This window comes from Triticum urartu, chromosome 7A (assembly GCF_056163025.1).
Source record: "Triticum urartu cultivar PI428250 chromosome 7A, HENAU_Tu73, whole genome shotgun sequence".
Taxonomy (NCBI): Eukaryota; Viridiplantae; Streptophyta; class Magnoliopsida; order Poales; family Poaceae; genus Triticum; species Triticum urartu.
In genome coordinates this window covers 630,960,711-630,982,414 of record NC_141879.1, presented here as the reverse complement: position 1 = coordinate 630,982,414, position 21,704 = coordinate 630,960,711, and the positions used below count along the sequence as shown (strand labels likewise).

Genomic DNA, 21,704 nt, shown 5'->3' with positions numbered 1-21,704 from the left:
CTAGATACGGATGTATCTAACACTAAAACGTAATTAGGTATATCCGTATTTAGACAAATCTAAGACAAGAATTTTGGGACGGATGGAGTAACAATTGCATGATACCACATCTTCCTTGTGTGACATCTTTGACAGTTCATGTCTTTATGCGTGAGTTATATTCTCTTGAGATGGTGTAACACATAGAGCACTGCTACGCATACGACACATAATGGACCAGCAGGACATATGTACTAAATGGGTCGACGCAGGCCTGTTTGGCATTTATGCGTCATGGGCCTATTTTGGACCAATTACTTCAAAAATAAAGAAAAACTTGAAAATTCATAAATAAATAATAAATGAATAAAAGTGAGATAAAGTATCATATGGGATAAATATTGAGCTTTATTAGTAGCTGCCTCGTTAAAAACTTCCATCCATGAAAGAAAAAAAAGAGAACGAAGCTTCCTCTACACTACAAAAGGATAAGGATTTTTTTCTTTAAAAACCTACTTAAACGTGCCAGGCGGGCTGTGCCGTGCGCCGTGCCGTGCATGGCACGCGGGCTTGGCCTAGGCAGACAAGCACGGCGGCACAGGGCGGGCCACGGGCCAGGCACAGCCCGGGCCGGGTTTGCCCCCGACCCCCGCCGCCCTCTCCCCGGCCCTTCCCCCTCCTCCCAGGCTCCCACCCCATCCCCGCCTCCTCCCCACCCCACTCCCATTCCCGACCCTCCCGTCTCCCCCTCCTCCCAACCCCACCATCGCCGCTCCCCGGCGGGCGCTGCCCTAATCGGATCCAACTATGATATCCGAGACGCAGTGCCCCCCGTTCCGGCGATATCCCCCAATTACTCTCGTCCCAGAGCGCGATGGCGAGATCTGGCGGCAAGCGAGGCGTGATGGAGCACCACTGCCTGGACCGATTCCGCCGCCGGCGACTCCTCGCCTTTCTCCGCCGCAACAACCTTCCCGCCACCTTCGACGCGTACGTATTCGACGGCTTAATCTCTTGCTCTATCTCCAAGATCCGTACTGATCGATAGACCTTAATTTCTATCCAGGCTGAAGCACGAGACGCGCGTCTTTCTCGATCTGCGGTTCCTGCGGCGCCTGGTGGCGGACGGCCGGTGGCAGGAGGCGCGAGAGTACTTCAGCCGCTTCCTGCCGTGCCGGGATGAGGTCGACGCGCACACCGCGCTCAGATTCATCACTCGCCTCAGCGTTCTCGACGACATGGCCCAGGGGAAGCTGGGGTGCATCGATGCGGCCGACGATCTCCGGACCCAACTCGAGTCTTACCCTTCCAGCATGATCGAGGCCGACCCGCACTACGCCGATGCTGTCTGCGCAATCTTATACAATGGCTCTCACCCGGCTTACTGGTCTCGTCTCTTCTCTCCCTCGCCTAATCGTCCCTTCATCTATCTATAATTACCCATTAGTTTCATTCATTGTTGTTTGAGCCTCTCGATGTTTTTTCCACACAGGGATCCCGTGGACTGGCAGCTCATTAGGCGCAAAGCTGCGCAGGTTGTCAAGGACTTGGTCACGCGAACCCCTGAGTTCAGGCATCTGCTGCGGTTGCCGCCGTGTCCAAGCCACCCATGTTACACCATCCCCTTCGGGTTTGGGTAAGTACAACATCCCCATCCCCAGTTATGACTTTATTATGTGGAAGATCCATTTTACTCCATGTTCATGAGAAGCCGCACTTACAGTTAAACTTTTAACGGGCCTTTGTCGTGTTATCTTGTTAATTAATTTCAGGGGTTGCCGGAGGCACAAGAGGAAGAAGAACTTAGGCTGGATGTCGGCATCTCTTCTTGCCCGCCGTTTTCTTCAGAAAGAGAGGTATATATATATATATATATATATATATATATATATATATATATATATATATATATATATATATATATATATCGTGTGCACAGAATTGATGCTCTCGTTGTTCCAATGTTTCCTAGTTTGTTGTAAAGTTTAGAGCTTTTAACCTTTTGCTTCATGCAGGCGTCCTTCCTCACCATGGACTCAAGGTCTCTCCCATAGACCATCGTATAATAAATTAATAATCAATAAGGATACCTGACTATTCCTGTTTATAACCATGCTAATTGATGATCATATGTTTCAATTGCAGGTTTATCATGTGAACCTATGGATTTGGAGGAAATTATTGGTAAAACATCTGCCTTGGCTATGTCCTTACTGCATTTTTTGTGTTCATGCACAAGCTGGTGTTCTGAATGAATCGCTTGAATTTTGTTATGGCAGCCTTCGTTTTGTTATAAGTATGACATATTGCTTTCTTGTGCTCTTCTATCAGAAGAACTGCTTTAATGCATTGGGTTCATTTGCTATCATTGCTTAAAAGAGAGCATTCGTAATAAGCTTATAACACGTTGTGGGAAGAATTAGTCGTGCCACTTTGTTTTTCGTTGATTTATCCTGTGCAATCATTGTTTCAACTTTCAAAACTAGAAGCACATGATATTTGTTGAAAAGTTGGTTACTTCCCAATGTACCTAGATATTTTGCAAAAGTTCTCCTTTCTAACAAAATCTGGCAAGCAATGACGCACAAACTTGTGTGATTTCAGATGAAACTTTGCTAGCTGGGAAGCAGGAGGTTAAAGAACATTCAGATTCTTGTAGTGAAGGTAACTTACCATCATTTGCACCATATAGAAGTTTATTCCAGTTACTTTCATTGTTCCCACTTACCTCTGTCTCTGTTTCTTAGTTATGTAGTTTAGTCAGTATTCACAATGTCTGTTCCCACTTACAATGTGGACCTTTTATCTCTTCTTGTTGTGCCCTGCAGTTTCCTAGACACCTGCAGGGTACTCTTCGCTAATGAATAAGTGATGCTTGCCTTTTCCTTTCTAATATCAATAGCTAAACTCTTGCAGGCATTCCAACAGTACCTGCTAATGCAGGTATACTCAACAGTATTCTTTCCAGTTGATTGATCCCTGAACATTTTCATTGCCTGTTACTAGATTGAATCTACTTAGTGATCCTTCATATTTTTCTTGTGCAGTCACAAAGCGTTTGAGTCAAGAATGTACCGCTGAAAGTGCCAATGGTGCAAAACTAAAACCTACAACTGGGGAGTTATGTCCGGTAAGTCACTCCTTCACTTGGCAGTCTTCCTCTACTTCATCAATTACGTTTCGCATTCCAAATCAATAGCAATACAATGTTTCATTTAGCTCATTTAATACTGCACAGTATACAAGGCAACCTAAAAATTGTGGTTTGCCATCAAGCTTGTTTGGTCATTGTGTATCATTTCTCATTTGTATCGGTACACAAGGTTTATTCATAATTTAGTACAATGTATAATTTGTGATATGCTTTCTCAAGAAACAAAAACAACAACAAAGTCTTTCAGTTCCTAGCAAGTTGGGGTAGGCTATAGCTAAAATCCAACAGGAGCCACTAATCAAGGTGCAGGCACATGAATAGGCTTTTCAAGCACTCCTATTCAAGCAGAAATCTTTGGGTATATCCCATTTTTTCAAGTCTATTTCTGTTGCCTCCTCCCATGCCAATTACAGCCTTCCCCTTCCTCTCCTCACATTATTATTGTGGCTTAGGATTCCACTATGCACTGGTGCCTCCAGGGGTCTTCTTTGGACATGGCCAAACCATCTCAACCAGTGTTGGACAAGCTTTTCTTCAATTGGTGCTACCCCCTAGCCGATCACGTATATCACTGTTCCAAACTCGATCCATTCTTGTATGACCACAAATCCAACTCAACATAGGCATTTCCGCAACACTCACTTGTTGAACATGTCGTCTTTTTGTAGGCCAACATTCTGCCCCATACAACATTGCAAGTCTAATCACGGCTCAGTAAGGGTGTGTTCGGTTCGAGTCATCAGGTGGAATGTAACGGGTCCGTTCAGCACCTAGGGGTCGTTCTTTTGTTTGGTTGGGTCGAGGATTTGGAATCCACTCGTTCCTGAACGGCATATTCCCCTTAGATCCAAAATGTGCTCATACCTCTAAATCGGTGGAACGACGTGGAATGCCTCACGTGTCTCACCTTCTCCCCGACTCTGCCCCTCCCTCGACCAAGCCAAGCTTCAGCCGTCACCCTCTCCCTGTCTCTCGTCTCTCCCTCCGGCCGGCGGCTCGGGCTGTCACTGCCCTCATTCCCGACGCTCTCTCTCCCTATTGAAGTTGTGGCGGCGACGCACCGCAGATATGGCTGAAGAAGACGAGCCGCAACAGCGACGACACGTTGGGCCCTGGTCTGCAACAAGGAACAGCTGCAACAGCAACGCCATATGGGCCTTGCGTGCGCCGTTCCCTACAACGGGTGCGTCGGGCCCTTGTCTGCAACAAGGAACAATGGCAACAACGGCGGTGTGTTGCCGCTGCCTAGGTGAGCGCGTCCAGCCCTGCCCCTGACAGGGAGCAGCGTACTTCCTGCCATATGCAACTATGGAGACTGGGCACTGATTTGCTGTCTGTTGCTGTGTGACACTATGAGAGATTGGTGAAATTTGGTGCGTACCCATGGACATTAGGCACCGATTTGCTGGCTGCTGTTTTTTTTATCATAAGAAGGGCCTTCCCCTCCGATTTCCACTAAATGAAAAACCATCTGGGGGCTCATCCGGTTTGGAGGATTTCATAACGTAGGAATTAGGACTAGTATAGGAATTTTATAGGATGGCACTTGCCACCCTAAGGAATTGGCTCGCCTCGTTCCTACGCGCAAAATGAGCTTTGAGTGGATGTGTAATTTCCTCCAAAAACACAGGAAATGAATAGTATTCCTACGAAATTCCTATACACATTTCCTACAAACCGAACGCATCTATAGGAAATTTCCTTCGGGATCCTTGTTCCTATGTGTTTCCTATGAAAATCCTCCAAACCGAATAGGCCCTGGTTCAGATCCTATTAAAAACTACTTCCTCCATCCTAAAGTTGTACTGAAGTTGAGACACTTATTTTGGGACGGAGGGAGTACTACTAAAAAGTAAATGCAACTTAGCAAAAGACATCATCACAGCTGGGCCAAAGCCTACCCAAGCTACTAGGTGAACACCAGCGATCCAGAGTATCAAGGACATAGGCAGGTAGCGAAACATAACATATACATACTAAGCAGATATAAATGCAGCAGAAGTTTCCAACATCAAAATGGGAGGAACAGAAGATTGGGAAGCCGCCACCACCGTTGAACAGCAACACAATGAACCACAGATCGTCATCAGCGGAGCCACTTTGTTTTTTCTTCAGTCACCAATTCTCAGCACTTTGTGTGCCCAGCCCTGCAATGACTTGTATACCTCTTTATTTACCTCCTTTATTGGTAAAATAGACCATCCAACGACCCAGAAGCAAATTAGCCTGATATAACAATCATTGGATCACTATAGAATTTCTTTTCAAATATCACATTGTTCCTGCATTTCCAAAGTGTCCAGAATACAGTTGAGACACCAACCAAAACCAATTTCTTTTCATTCTTTGGGAAGCTTATAATCCAACTTCCAAAGCAATTGTCAACAGAAGTAGGCACAGAGTTTAAGCTAAATGCACATTTTAAGAGGCTCCAAACTAAATTAGCAGCTGAACAGCTGAAAAATAAATGGTTGATTGTTTCATCTTTACCACAAAAACACGCAATTTACTGCCTTTCAACCCTCTTCTAAGCAGGGAATACGTAGTAAGGATACTTTTCCTAGCCACAAGCCAGAAGAACACAACAATTTTAGCAGGTACTTTGACTTTCCATAGAAATTTCTGTGGGAAATCACAATCTACCTCAATTAGTTTTCTATATAGTGACTTGACAGTTATCAGCAGTCAAAGTCTACTCAAGTTTATCTTCTCCTGTCCCCATTTCAATCTCTTCACATCTCCCTTTAAGACTCCATAAATCCAAAGTTTCCCCATAAAGTGTTCTTCTAAATCTAAATCCTTCCCAACCTTTCTGAAGAGCTTCAACCACAGCGATATTGTGATCAAAGCATAGAAGATATAAACTGGGGTATGCAATTTTTAAAGGCTTGTCATCGACCCAAGTATCTTCCCAAAACGCAGTATTATGACCATCTCCCAATTTCTTTCTACAAAATTGGTAAACATACCTTTGACGTTTAACATAGTGTGTTTGGTTTGTGATCATCTCCCAAAGTGCTGGCTGCTGTTGTATGCACCAATTTGCTTGGTGCTACTAAAATTTGATTTTTGATTCATCTTTTTGGTATTACTCCCTCTGTAAATAAATATAAGAGCGTTTAGATCACTAATTTAGTGATCTAAACACTCTTATATTTCTTTACGGAGGGAGTACTATTGCCCGGCATTGGAATCATACATTATATTCATGTATGAGAGGTAAATCTCACCATTCCTACCTAAAAAAGGTGAGATGAATAATTTCATTCCATTCTATCTCTCAAACTAAACATAAAAAATGTAACCATTTCATTCTTCCAAATTATCCCTACTGAATAGAAAAACTGAACCGACCCATTCTAGTGGAATGGAACCATGACATTCCGTTCCACTTCGTTCCCGAACCAAACAGACCCTAGAACTTGTCAGATGCCAGATGCTTGGCGCCACTTCATCCACCCCATTTTAATTATATGGCTAATATCTTCATCAATGTCCCCATCTCTTTGTAGCATTGATCCCAGATATCGAAAGATATCATTCTTAGGCACTACTTGACCTCCCAAAGTCACATCTCCCTCATGTGTGGTAGTGCCAAAGTCACATCTTATGTATTCTGTTTTAGTTCTGTTGAGTCTAAAACCTTTGGACTGTCTGCCGCCACAACTTCAGTTTCCTATTTCAAGGTAACAACTCTTTGTCAATAGATGTAGTATCCAATATCTTGGATCAGTTAACTCTTGTCAATAGATGTAGTACCAGGTGGGGAATTGCCTTTATTCAGTCTTAGTTATGGTGAGCAAGCAGGGCCGGCTCAAGTTTAGATCAACTAAACATAAAACATGGCATGTTTATCAAAGGATTGTATCTAATATCATTATTGGATTGCTTACTTCTTGACAATGCCTTTTCTTTTTTGCCTTATTTAGGGCTTGTTGAGCTGTGCCCTCAGCGGAACCCTTGTACTCGGTTGCGCTACTTGTGCGTGTTCTGTGTGTACCCTTGTTGGTCCTTGTGGCTCTGGTGGTTTGCTTTATATATAAAGCGGGGCGAAAGCCTTTTTCGGTATTTCTTGACAGTGGGGTGGTTGCTCTATTTTTCTTTGTACTAGTCTGGTGCTCTATTTTTCTTGACAGTGGGCGGCCTTGGCTCACTAGTCACCTCCCTCTCTCCGTTTCACCCATAAGCACTCAACCACCTCTATTTACAAACCGTCATACATATAATGCAATATCTTTTTTTCTTAATTTATTATTTATTTATTTTTATCAGGATGTCGTCGATGCATCTTCTGGTTGGATGGTGGACGCTGATCATGTTTTAAATAAAATAAAAGCCCTGGGAGACATTTCAACTGACATGGCCATGCTAGTGAAGAAGACATGCACATATGGTGGTCCAGATCACAGGATGTTCATGGAGAAAATATTGGAGCAAGAGAAGCTGTTGTTCGAATTGCGATTAGACTAAATGCAAAAGTAAGAGGTTGAACTTCCGTTGGCAACTTGAGCACCCGACATAACTAGAAACTCTTAGCTGCTGCATCTATTTATCCCCCTTGGTTTTGTTCTTTTGTATACAATTATGGCGTATTGTTTTCTTATGCTCTACCAGAAGAAGGGCTACGTGTTCTTTCATTTACTTGCACGATCGTTGTTTGGAATACTTACCATTTGTAAGAACCTAATCATGCCTTGTGGAGAGGATTGGTAGCCTGTATGTAGGACTGCAGAAAACATGGCGAGTTTCTGCTCCGAGTGAGGCATTTCCATGAGCACCACTGCCGTGTTGTAGAGCTGGTTCGAGCAACACGACTTTCCTGGTTACATGTCGATGTAAATGGATGGTCGTGCTCTCACAGGTTGATGGTGTGATCATGTCTGTTGAGTGATGCAGCACAGGTTGATGATGTGATCATGTCGGCTGAGTGATGCAAGATCCATTCGACAATGCTAATTTTCAGCCCATAGAAGCAAACCATTGTTTCCTTGCTTATTGCACTTCGTATCGATAAGGCTGAAGTTTCAGGGTTGCGTGATGCGCTAACTGGCGCAACAGCCGTGTGAGTTTGTAGTAATGCATTGCTGGATCAAAGAAAAGGCTTGGAATTTTGTTAATCGATATCTTTAAAGTATTTTTTCTGCACTCTAAACAGAGTACCAAATTTCCAGCTCATCATATCTGAAGCAAGAAAAGCTAGGCAGTCTAAGAGCATCTCCAATAGCAGCCCTAAAAATATAGCTGTTGCCGTTCAGCATCAATATAGCTACTTTTGGGCCGTGATGCAAAAACTGTGACAAGAGATGCAGTTTTGCATCACCACTAACAGCTGCCACAACACTACAAGAGATCTGTCCTCCCCGCCACCAGACCACTAAACTACTTGAACTTTTTGTTCGAAAAAGCGGGAATAGCTTAGTTCAAGAGAGGGTTAGTGTGCACTAAAGGATGAGGTTTCTTTCCCATCCTACAAATTGAAACTGTTCTAGCTTGACCGCCGCCGTAGCATCGATTTTGGTCGTTGCCGAACTCCTTCGCCACCTCGTTGGCCGCCTTGAGCCATGTCCCAACTCCTGCCCCCGCCACCACCCGGTCGGCCGGCCGAGAGCTCCACACCAATGACCATGAGGCAGTTCCCTCCGCCCGAGGACGCATCGATGAGGAGGACGACGACTTTGATGTACATGATGTAATGCTACGCTGTAGAGTTAGGTCTATCATAGTAGTGCTTCGTCGGAGGGCTAGGTGTATCTTAGGCCATCTTCATTTGTTCCCGCATCCGTCCGCGAACAGGGTAACCAGTCTGTGCCATGCGGAAGCTGGCCATCCAATGCTATCCTCTATATGTCCTTCAGTAAAGGCCAATTTAAAATTCAAATAAAGTCCGATCCATAGCGTGCGCCGGATCACATGCCCGATCACAATCGAAAAGAGGCAAGTATGCTTAGTTTTTATATGTCCGATCACAAAAAATAGCAGCCCGATAGTCTTTGCCTGCTGGCCCTGCAATCCAAGCCTTCCCGCTCAAGGTGTCGCCGCTGTCGCGTATGCATCCTCTGTCCCCACCTCCTTGTCCACCGCCTCCTCCTTGTCCGCCGCCTCCAACTCATCTTTCTGCCGCTGCAACATCTGACATCGGACGGCTTGCACGATCATTCTTGTGTCGGCATCCAAAGAGTCCAAATTAAAGGACAACATCTTGGTGTCCTCCGCATTGGCGGCGATCGTCACCTTCTCCTCGAGCATGGCCTTCCTCTCTTCGATCATGGCCCTCTTCTCTTCGAGCTTGAGCTTCTTCTCGGTCGCCTCCATCAATAATTTGAACCTCTGCGCCTTTTTCTCCTCCTTGATGTCTGAGCGCTTTTATGTATGCCTCCTCCTTCTTCGACAAGATGTCCTCGTACCTCTCCTTCAGCTTGGCCGCCCCACCTTCCAGCTTCGCCATCTCCTCCTCCCACTTCTTGCCCTAAAACCCTCTTCTAAAATTCCCGGGTGGTTCTTATGTTGGGTCGGTTGGGTCATCGGTTTCTTCCTCAATGGCTTGAGTGGCGGTTTTGGCTACGAAATGGTTCCACTTCAGTTGCCCATTCAATTTCAACCAACAATGCATGACGGTGAAGTTTTTCTTCTCCAACTTCTTGAACACCGTACAAGAATGAGAGGGCTACAAAATAAAACATTGTCAACAATGCATATCCGACTGTTGATCAACAAAACTATGCATATCTGGCTAGTGATCAACAAAATTATGCATATCCGGCTAGTGATCAATAAAACTATGCATATCCAGCTACACCACTATGCATATCCATTTCGTGATCAACAAAACTATACATGCTAGTGATCAACAAAACTATGCATATTCGGCTACAATACTATGCATATCTCGCTAGTGATAAACAAAAGTATGCATATCCGGCTAGTGATCAACAAAACTATGTATATTTGGCTACAACACTATGCATATCCGACTAGTGATCAACAAAATTATGCACATTCGGCTAGTGATGTGTTGAGAAACGTAGTAGAAAACATAAAAAAATCGCCTTAAGATCAACCAGGAACACTATGAAGATGCAATAACGGTTCGGATCAGATTGTTACCGACTCCGAGTTGCAACGAAAGAATACAAGTCGGTGTAGATCATACTTGAAGTCCCTCAAACCGTAGATGAATGATCCCTCGAACGGAAGATCGAAAGAACGACCTCTCCACAGATTGCAAGCATAGGGTCTTCACGACCCGGCAGCGCTTCGCCGTCTAGAGCTAATCGTCGTCGGAGAATTAGAGGGAGGATATTAGAACCACACTAGGCTTCTAATTATGAGGATTAGAGGATCTAGATCTAGCTCTAATTAGATCAACTAGAACTAGAACTAGATAACTAGAGGAGGCTCCAAAACTTATGTTTAAAGTGCGAAGACCTCGAATATATATAGGTTCGAGGAGGGCGAGGGGGTGCCACACAAGGGAGGAAAGCCCCGCTCCCCCCGTGGCCGGCCATGAGGAGGCGGAAACCTCCTCCAATTCGGCCTCCCCTTCCTTTCCCAAGGGGTAAGGGGGCGCGACGTCCTATTGGGCCCAACTGGCCCAATATGATTCCACCACTTGACCTTTTAAGGCCCGTTGATTTTAAATTAAATATAAAATCCTCCTACTATTATTAGAGCACGGAGCTCCTCAAACGAGAGACATTAGAGAAGGGCTAGAAGGCTATGAGTTTTTAAGTATCAACCAAGTCTTACAAAGGGCTTTGGCTCAAGAAAGCCAGCGCAAAGATCTTAAAGAGGTGCATAGGTATAAAACTAATCGTCCTAAGATGAATACGGTTGAGTATGATAGTGAGCACTTGGACAATGAGGGTGATATTTATGCTACTGAATTTGTTTGGCCATCTAGGCCAAACCATTTACTTGCAATGATCTAAAGCCGATTCATAAGAATCGTGATGAGGAAATGAAATTTACTTTTAACATTGCTAAGTGTGATAAAATATTTGATGCTTTGTTGCAAGCTAAGATTATTAGAATATCTCATACTTTACCGCTGTTTGAGGAGCTGAAACGACGCGTGGAAGGATCGATATAGTTGACTAGAGGGGGGGGGGGGTGAATAGGCAACTGACAATTTTTAGCTTTTCTTTACCAAATTAAACTTTGCATCGAAGTTGGTTGTCTAGAAATGCAACTAGGTGAGCCACCTATATGATGCAACAACAAGCATACAAGCAAGCAAGGAATACAACACAATGTAAGCTTGCACAAGTAAAGGTAAGAGACAACCAAAAGTGGAGCCGGTGGAGACGAGGGTGTGTTACCGAAGTTCCTTCCCTTTGAGAGGAAGTACGTCTCCGTTGGAGCGGTGTGGAGGCACAATGCTCCCCAAGAAGCCACTAGAGCCATCGTATTCTCCTCACGCCCTCACATAATGCAAGATGCCATGATTCCACTATTGGTGCCCTTGAAGGCGGCGACCGAACCTATACAAACAAGGTTGGGGATCTCTCCACAACCGAATTGGAGGCTCCCAACGAAACCACGGAGCTTCACCATAATGGAATGTGGCTCCGAGGTGACCTCAGCCGTCTAGGGTGCTCAAACACCCAAGAGTAACAAAATCCACGCAAGGAAGTATGGGGAATCAAATATCCTTTGGTGGAAGTGTAGATCTAGGTCTCCTCCTTCAATCCCTAGCAAATCAATAAGTTTGAGTGGCTAGAGAGAGAGATCGGGCAAGAAAGCTTGAAGGGCATTAATGGCGGAGAGAGAGAGGCAAGAGGTAAAGGAGGTAGGTGGAAGAACCTCCTTTATATAGGAAACCCTAAAATCCAACCGTTACCGCAGTTATTGCACTGCAGCGGTACAACCGCTCCTTACCCCGGTACAACTAGGATTCATAGTTATACCGCAGAGAAGCTGACAAGCGGTACAACCGGGTGGACGAGTGGTAGTACCGGTAAACAAGTTCAACCAGAACAACCGCTCCTCTACCGCTCAACAACCGCTTTGAAACAGAAGGGAGTCATCCTTGTGAGCGGTGGTCGAGCGGTTAGTGCGCCGGAACTACCGGCTGGCCATGGTACTAGCATCGGCTAAGTCCTAAGTGGTAGAACCGCTCTGGAGACCGGTGGAACCGGTGAACAAGGCACAACCGGAACAAACGGTTACCACCGCCCAAGTACCGCCCCAACGCAGAAGCCAGTCTGGTTGTTGGGCGGTACCTGGCCGGTACAACCTCCAAGGATGCAACACCCAGTCCTTTTGAGCATGGTGACGGTACCACCGCCCTGGGGCAGCGGTACAACCGCTCTGGCGACAATGGGCGGTCCAACCCCTGGGAATCACCCCTGGGGCGGTGGTTGGGCCAGTACCACAGGCCAGCGGTACAACCGCTCGAGTGAGTGGTACAACCGCCGAGAGATCACAACAGTAGTTGAAAAGAAGGGAACTCTCTCTCAGACAAGAAACGGAAGGTGAGGGTGAGTGAGAGAAATGTGTACGTGCAATGATTCACCCAAAGCCTTCCGATGTGGATTCCCTCTTAATAGTATTGGTGCCCTTGAAGGCGGCGACCGAACCTTTACAAACAAGGTTGGGGCTCTCTCCACAACCGAATTGGACGCTCCCAACGAAACCACGGAGCTTCACCACAATGGAATGTGGCTCCGAGGTGACCTCAACCGTCTAGGGTGCTCAAACACCCAAGAGTAACAAAATCCACACAAGAAAGTATGGGGAATCAAATATCCTTTGGTGGAAGTGTAGATCTAGGTCTTCTCCTTCAATCCCTAGAAAATCAACAAGTTTGAGTGGCTAGAGAGAGAGAGATCGGGCAAGAAAGCTTGAAGGGCATTAATGGCAGAGAGAGAGAGGCAAGAGGTAAAGGAGGTAGGTGTAAGAACCTCCTTTATATAGGAAACCCTAAAATCCAACCGTTACCGCAATTATTGCACTACAGCGGTACAACCGCTCCTTACCCCGATACAACCGGGATTCACGGTTATACTGCAGAGAAGCTGACAGGTAGTACAACCAGACAGACGAGCGATAGTACCGGTAAACAAGTTCAACCGGAACAACCGCTCCTCTACCTCTCAACAACCGATTTGAAACAGAAGGGAGTCACCCCTGTGAGCGGTGGTCGAGCGGTTAGTGCACCGGAACTACCGCCTGGCCCTGGTACTAGCAGCGGCTAAGTCCTAAGCAGTAGAACCGCGCAGGAGATCGGTGGTACCGGTGAACAAGGCACAACCGGAACAACCGGGCCACCACCGCCCAAGTACCGCCCCAACACAGAAGCCAGTCTGGTTGTTGGGTGGTACCTGGCCGGTACAACCGCCAAGGATGCAACACCCAGTCCTTTTGAGCATGGTGGCGGTACCACCGCCTTGGGGCAGCGGTACAACCGCTCTGGCGACACTGGGCGGTCCAACCCCTGGGTATCACCCATGAGGCGATGGTTGGGCCGGTACCAAAAGCGAGCGGTACAACCGCTCGAGTGAGCGGTACAGCCATCGAGAGATCACATCAATAGTTGAAAAGAAGGGAACTCTCTCTCAGACAAGAAACGGACGGTGAGGGTGGGTGAGAGAAATGTGTACGTGCAATGATTCACCCAAAGCCTTCCGATGTGGATTCCCTCTTAATAGTATGGGTTACCTACGACCAAAGAGATAAACACGTAGAACAAAACCGTCTTCGATCTTTTCCTTCCAGAGAGAATGTCTAACGGATGCAAACCTAAACCCGAGATCCTGAAGCATTTAACATACGGTTAGACCAACAGAGAGTTGTCATCATCATTCAAAACACAAAGTAGGGAAATGTCCTAACAATCTCCCCCTTTTTGGTGGATGATGACAACAACATAATTTGCATGAGGAGTCTAGAAAATATAGACGGGACTCCCCCCTAGATGTGTGTGCCATTTTTTGAATTTGCTTTTGGAATGCAAAGGCACACATTAGGAGCAAGACTCCCCCCTAGATTTTATAGACCCACCATTCCTACTAGACAAGTGCAAAATAAGTCGTAAGCGCATAAGTAGGAAGTAAAAGAGCTTAAGGATAACCGACATTAATGATAGATAAAGGAGCGCATGTCTCACACCATGCAAGTCGAGATAAGTAACAAGGTCCATGAACTAAAGTTCAACACTCAGCACGAAAAAAACCCAGAACACAACCCAAGCAAATCCCGAGACCTAATAGTGATCTCTCTCCCCCTTTGGCATCAAGACACCAAAAAGGAAAAGAGCAAAGCTAGCGCCCCAGAGCTCAGTAGTCCTCCTCTGACTCCTCGGTGGCATCTGGATCCTCATCATCAGACTCATCATCGTCCGCACCAGCGTCCTCCATGATATCATTAGCAGAAGTAAAGGAGGAAGAAGGCTGTCCAGGAGCCTCATCATCTGACCAAGTGTTATGCGCAGAGATCCATCGGTCCTCAGGAGTGATGCTCTTTTCAGATCCACTCTTCACAGGCATGTTGAGGTGCTTCATCATAGTAATCTGACGACGCTGGGCAAGCTTCTCATTGACATGAGCCCCATACATCTTCTTCTGAATGTCAGTCTGAAGGCAGAGAGTCTTCTTTACTTTAGCAGTGAGCTTGGCCACCCATAAAGGCTTGGCCCCTGGTTCTATCTCAAAGTCGTCATCATCTGAAGTGGCATAGACATCCTCGGGATGATCAACAGGAAAGCGAGGCTCGGCATGCTTTTTCTTCTTGAGTTGCTTGACCTCATGCACGGTGAGGTTATCTTGAGAAGTGAGAAGCTCTCCAGGGTGGCGAACAGCCCAAATTGAGTTCAGAAAGCACATGACGAAAGGAGCATAAATGGGGACCTTTCTATAGATGACCATGTTGTACATCTCGTGCCACATCCAGTTGGACACATCAAAAGTAGCACCAGAACCCACCTTGGTCTTCATAGCAACAAGCAAGTCAACAAGGTACCCATAGACCTCATCCTGATTTCCAACCTTGGGCAAAAGCACATTGCGAAACACACGATGGATGATGTCATAGACCTTCTCAAGATCCTTGGACTCTCCAATAATACCACAACCCCGAATGTACAGAGGAGCAAGTTTCTCCTTAGGCATGGAATGAGGATGGTCGTGAGGACGAATGCCACCATTCCCTTCAAGTCCGGTATCGTCATACCCAATGGCATTGTAGAAAGCCCTCCAGGGTACTTGAAAGAGCTCATCACGACACATGAACGTGAGAGTGCAAGCATCATCTTCTCCAAAATGAACAGTGGCATAAAACTGATGGATAAGCTGAACATCAAAGTCACAGTTGACTGTCATGAGCTTGACCAAGTCAAACTCCTCACAAAGAGCCAAGGCCTCCCCAAAGTAATCCAAGTTGCTCCTCCAGTGATCAAGATCAATAGTCCACTGCTTGGCATACCGGTTCTTGTTATGATCAAACAGCTCATGAACAATCCTTACTTGCATCTCATTCCAGAACTGAACAGTGGTCCAACGAGGCGCAATAGGAACCACGTATGGATTTGTTGTCCGGAAGGCTTCCCAATCCTTGGTTTCCATTTGTGCAGAGGCATAACCACATGTTGCTTTGCAGCGACAAACTTCTCACGGCGAGTAGGCTTGGTGGGAATCACAACTTCTTCTTCTCCATCAGTCTCAATCGGGCGCTTGCATCTCCGAGCGCTCTTCTTGGTCTTGCTATGAGGAGCAGAGCGAGAACCAGAGCCACCTGCACACACACACACACGGGAAGAACACAAGAAACCCAGCAGATATGAGAGGATTGCACACAAGAGCAGAGGAATAGATTGCTTGCAAAACAAAGAAGATAGAACAGTGCTACCTGGTTCAGACATCGCGGTTGTACCGCCCCTAGAGGCGGCATAACCGTTGGGAGAGCAGCACTACCAGTAATAGAATGACTACCCATGAGATTTGAATCAAACTAACAATATTCTAACTTCTAAGACAATGCAAACAAAGCAGGAGGCAAATAGATCTCTTCGACCCAATAGTTTGAACAATAAACGCGGAATGTCAAGCAATGCCCTAGAAGAAGGGAAGGAAACCCTAGAGAGAAAATAAATGGGGCATTACCAGCATCCATGGGAAGAGATCGGGAAGGAGGGGGCCTCCACGGAGCGGATCCACGGAGAGTCCACGGATCCGGAGCACGACGAGCACTCTGGGTCATGGACAATGGTGACTGGCGGCTAGGGCAGGAGAAGGAAAGGGGATAAGGGGAAAAGAAAACCCCTTCGGCCCCGTCCCTTATATATGCCCGCAGACGTGAAGCGGTTGTACTGCTTCCTGATACGTACCAGTGGTTGCGGGCGGTACTTCCGTTGCTTGGAAGGCAGCGGTAGTACCGGCTGGAACCGAGCGGTAGTACCGGCCAGGAGCACGACCTGGGGTCGAGCTGTGGAACCGCTCAGACACCCCTGGGAGTCCTCCTAGGACGGCACAAATCGAGTGTACCAACGGTTGAACCAGCATGGACACCGGTTGTACCGCCCAGTCACCATTACCCATACCAAGATCAAGATGTGTGCAATTGGATTAGATGTTTAAGAGGTAGAGAAAGGCTTAGGATGGAGCAAGACACTGGAATATGGTGGGATGATCTCCAAGAGAGCAAGAAGAAACCAACAAGAAAAACCCCAACTTGGAGATCGCAACACCTAGGACCTAACAAAGGACTAAGCAAGAGCGAAAAAGACCCAAGGAAACCAACTCCCCTTCTAATGAGAAAGGGCGGTGACTGAGGCCACCTATGTTTGAGTGTAAAGGTATGGCACCGCGGAGATTTTAACCTTGGGCCCATGACCAAAACCCATCTTTAAAGCACAAGTACCATAAAAAATGGCTAATGTGAAAGAGTTGATCAATTTATGCATAATGGGGGGAGGAAGAGTTCATTCAGAGAACAATACTCCCCCTATGTCCATGCCTACACCTAGAACAAGACATCATGATGAGTATGGTGGGGTGTGCAAAGGTTCAAGCCACATTGCTAGAATCATTGATATTTAGCTCATGCCTTAACTCGCAAAATCTTGCTTCATCCAAGGGCTTCGTGAAGATATCTGCAAGGTTATCATGAGTGTTGACATAGTTGAGCTCGATCTCCCCTCGCCTAATGTGATCCCGGATGAAGTGATACCGAATCTCAATATGCTTCGTCTTGAAGTGTTGCACCAAGTTGAGAGAAATCTTGATGGCACTTTCATTGTCACACCAAAGAGGCACTTTGTCACAAATGACACTGTAATCCTTTAAAGTTTGCCTCATCCATAGAAGTTGTGCACAACAACTACCGGCAGCCACATACTCCGCTTCGGTGGACGAGAGAGACACACAACTTTGCTTCTTAGAAGACCAACTCACCAAAGAGCAACCAAGAAATTGGCACCCTTCGGAGGTTGACTTCCTATCCACTTTGTCTCCTGCCCGACCCGAGTCTGAAAAGCCCACAAGATTGAAGTTTGCTCCTCTTGGGTACCATAAGCCAAAGTTTGGGGTATGAGCCAAATATCTAAAGATTCGCTTGACCGCCACATAGTGGCTTTTCTTAGGTGCGGCTTGAAACCGTGCACAAATTCCCACACTCAACATGATATCCGGTCTAGATGCACAAAGGTAAAGCAAGGAGCCAATCATGGAGCGATATACCTTTTGATCCACCGCTTTACCATTGAGATCTATGTCAAGTTGGCATTTGACGGGCATTGGAGTGGAAGCCAGCTTGACATCACTACAATCCGCCGAGATGGGTAAGTTGATACTTTTTCTTGCCATCAGCTCCATATTCCCGTAGTTAAGTATTTCATCTTGCGATTTTAATGCAGGAGCTGCGTAAGGCCGTGAGGGAAATAAACAGCCCTCCTCCACAACCCGAGGATCCGGAACGGTCCCTTGACGCGTCCTCCCAAGAGGATCCGGACATATCTGTGGAGCTGATCGATGGGGTATTTTACCAATTGGGCAATGACAATGCCTTGGTGGCCATTACGGCCGATTATCCTGGGCTACTACCAGCCTCGCAGGTAACTGAGACTGAAGTCCCAGCACTTCGAAAAGGATCCGTCCTCACGTATTTTTGATTACCGTATACCAATGGTGTTTTGCGGGGGAGGACCTCAAGGCGGAATACCGAGCCTGCGGCGACTAGCCAACAAGGGGCCGCGAGGGCAGGCAGGCTGAAAAGACATGCAGTCCGGATTGAGACACCGACGCAGCGATAAGGCGCGCCGTATCATTCCGAGATATTATTCTCAGAGGCATACTAACACTCGTGCTTTCTTTAGGAAAAAGAGCACTCGCCGGACTATATCCGGAGAGGATGCCAATCGTGCCTCCACCAGCCAGGCCCCAAGGCCGGAAGCGGAGGCGAATACGAGGCGCGCGCCGGACGCTCCTCCGACAGAGGATGCGGATAGACTATCTGCCACCAATTCCGAGGTGGAGAGTGCCATGAACCACAGGCATCGCCGGACTGTTCTTCGCGATGCTTGTTTCTCCCAAGAGGCATTGGATGCCTTCAACTCGGGAGATGCCTTCAAAATGGTCTAGCCAGAGCCACAGAGCAGTATGTAAAGGACATACGGGTGAGAAAATTTGGTGATTATATATACCACTAGCCCCTGAGACTTGAAACAGTTAGAATAACTGATTTAAGGATCATTTGTTATGCAGGTTCTTACAGAAAAGAATACCCAACTGTCCCATGAGCTGGAAGAGTGCAAAGCCCAACTTCAGGCCGCACTAGCCGCAGCAGGGGAGCTCAAGAAGACCCCCTCTGGTACTATATGCTTCAAATGATAAGTATCATGTAAAGTGTGGCGTGTATGCAAATCTGACAATAAAATTGCAGATGGTGCCGGAGTAGATCCGGATAAGCAACAACTCCTACGCCAGCTAAAGGCTGGTGAGAGCGTGCTTACAAAGGTGAGGCAGGATAAGAATGATCTCCTAGATGCCAACACCCAGCTGGGCGTGGAACTAAAGGATGTTCGTGCCCAACTGTCGGACTCCGTTAAGGAGAATCGGCGGCTTCGACGTGGCATTTTTAGTAAGTGCTTGAACGAACTTCGAAAAAGAGTTTGGCGAGGAAGTCGACTGACAGAGTTATGTCTGTAGGTATGCTGATAGGTCGTCCTGCAGAGGAAATGCCTGGTTCTACGGGTGACCTTCTTCCCGAGCTCTCACAACTGCACGAACAAGTTCGGCAGGTGATGCAAGGCGTCGCCCAGGCCTTGTGGCCATCTGTCTCCATGCCCGAAGGACTCGGAGAGCTTGTGGAGAAGCTGAAGGGAGCGCGGCGGCGCTTCCGATTATGGAAGATATCGGCCTGCCGTCAAGGTGCCAGGGAAGCCTGGGCCATGGTGAAGATGCGGTACACGAAGGCTGATCCAAACCACATGGCCGAGGTCGGACCTGTGGGGCCCGATGGGAAGGAGATCCCTTTGAGCTTAGTGTACAACCAAGTAGAATTGGCCACAAAGTATTCCCAACAGGACTGTATACTAGACAGCCTATTGGATGGTATTGAAGAGGAATTTAACCAGTCAAATTGACTATGTAATTTGAAGTGACATGTATAATGTCTTCTAGCCGGATTGTAGATCATTTGTCATGGCGGACCTTTTCGCTTCAACCTCGGGACCCGACGGTCCGGAGTGTATCCGAATACCCGCTTGGTTATGTAAGAACCGAGGCATGCATGGAGACCAGGCGTAGGGGTCATTAGTGCTTGAACAGACAAGTGCCCAACTAGTTATGTTATATTACATGGTTAGTAAGAAACATCTTCCAGGGAGAATAGTTCTGTTAGGGGTTCCTTTCCCTGGGAGGCATGCCCTAAAGTGCATGTCCGGACTGCGAAAAGAGACGCAGGAAAAACATCTGGGGGCGCATAAGTAAATAAGTGAGAAATCATCTTTAGTTCACCGACCGAATATTCCCTTAAGAACGCTAGCTTTCGGCTTCACCCAGTCTGAGGTACACCTCCGGCTGACCCGGCAGTAACAATCGCAGAGGTGCTCCCCTTATGCCCTAGCCGAATTAATGGGACGTAGGGCATAAATACAAGAGCCAGGCAACCCAGCTTGGCCAAAACTTAAGTCATATCGATGCATATAATGGTGAATAAAGGGTACATGCAGAAGTATAACACATGTGTTGGGCATGAAGCCCGTATGAATAAGCTTCAGTTAAAGAAGCCCCCAGGTAAAATGAGCACGGATAGCGCATCAGTTGTGTGCAAACAAGGCACAAATGGGCCCTTGAAGGCTGTAAGGGAAAAGAAAGGGAGAAGGAGAGAAATATAAGACAGTTAGTGTATAAAAAATGGACAGAGGAAGGAGACGAACACAGAGTCCGGCGTTAGGCGTAGAATCTTTGGAGTCGGGTTGCGTTCCACGGGTTCGGCTCGAGTCGATTATCCGATGCATCCCACAGATGGTACACTCCACCAGTCAGGACTTGGTCGATAATGAAGGGACCTTCCCACTTGGGCTTGAGTTTGTCCTTTTTCTTATCCGGCAGGCGTAGAACTAACTCGCCAACATTGTAAGTTTTGGCCCGTACTTGCTTTGGTATCTTCGAGCCTGCTGTTGATAGAATGCGGAATGGGCTTTAGCCACGTCACGCTCCTCCTCCAAGGCATCCAAACTGTCCTGCCGATCGAGCCCGGCTTCTCTTTCTTCATACATGCGCACTCGAGGTGAGTCATGAATTATGTCGCAGGGCAGAACCACCTCTGCGCCGTATACCATGAAGAATGGTGTGTATCCGGTGGTGCGATTCGGCGTGGTCCGCAGCCTCCAGAGTACGGATTCGAGCTCCTCTACCCAGTGCGTGTTATATTCCTTGAGGGACCGCACCAATCTGGGTTTGATGCCGCTCATGATAAGACCATTTGCTCGCTCGACCTGACCGTTAGTTTGTGGGTGATACACTGAAGCATAATCAAGCTTGATGCCCATGTTTTTGCACCAGAGTTTTACCTCGTCGGCCGTAAAGTTCGTGCCATTGTCAGTGATGATGCTGTGGGGGACGCCGTAACGGTGTACGACCCCGGATATGAAGTCTATCACCAGTCCGGATTCGGCCGTCTTAACAGGCTTGGCTTCTATCCATTTGGTGAACTTATCCACCATGACCAGTAAGTATTTGTGCTTGTGGGTTCCTCCTTTGAGGGGTCCAACCATGTCAAGCCCCAGACCACGAAAGGCCATGTGATGGGGATAGTTTGGAGGGCGGTGGGCGGCATATGGCTTTGGTTTGCAAAAAGCTGGCAACCAACGCAGCGTTGGACTAAGTCCTAAGCGTCTGCCCGGGCCGTCGGCCAATAAAAGCCTGTATGGAAGGCCTTGCTTACAAGGGCCCGGGCTGCAACGTGGTGGCCGCCGAGTCTGGCATGAATTTCTGCCAGAAGATTCCGCCCTTCCTCTTTGGAGATGCACCTTTGAAGGACACCGGTCGTGCTTTTCTTATAAAGATCTCCCTCATGGACTTTATAAGCTTTAGATCGCCGCACTATGCAGCGTGCCTTGTTTTGGTCCTCGGGG

General features: G+C 47.0%; 1 protein-coding gene across 4 annotated transcripts; it reads left to right on the top strand.

Moving 5' to 3' along the window:
• Positions 1-684: 684 nt before the first annotated feature.
• On the top strand, positions 685-7,774 carry LOC125520553 (uncharacterized). Of its 4 annotated transcripts, none has more exons than XM_048685508.2 (11): positions 685-969; positions 1,046-1,366; positions 1,472-1,615; positions 1,752-1,835; positions 1,995-2,020; positions 2,125-2,163; positions 2,584-2,643; positions 2,896-2,922; positions 3,027-3,109; positions 7,063-7,198; positions 7,406-7,542. In XM_048685508.2, the coding sequence occupies exons 1-10, from the start codon at positions 854-856 to the stop codon at positions 7,174-7,176; spliced, it is 1,014 nt and encodes a 337-aa protein (XP_048541465.1). In that variant the 5' UTR covers positions 685-853; the 3' UTR covers positions 7,177-7,198; positions 7,406-7,542. The 4 variants fall into 4 exon arrangements, with proteins under 4 accessions (XP_048541465.1, XP_087390663.1, XP_087390662.1 ...); XM_087534537.1 differs by lacking the exons at positions 7,063-7,198; positions 7,406-7,542 and adding exons at positions 3,586-3,696; positions 3,802-7,052; XM_087534536.1 differs by lacking the exons at positions 7,063-7,198; positions 7,406-7,542 and adding an exon at positions 3,586-7,052.
• Positions 7,775-21,704: the final 13,930 nt, after the last annotated feature.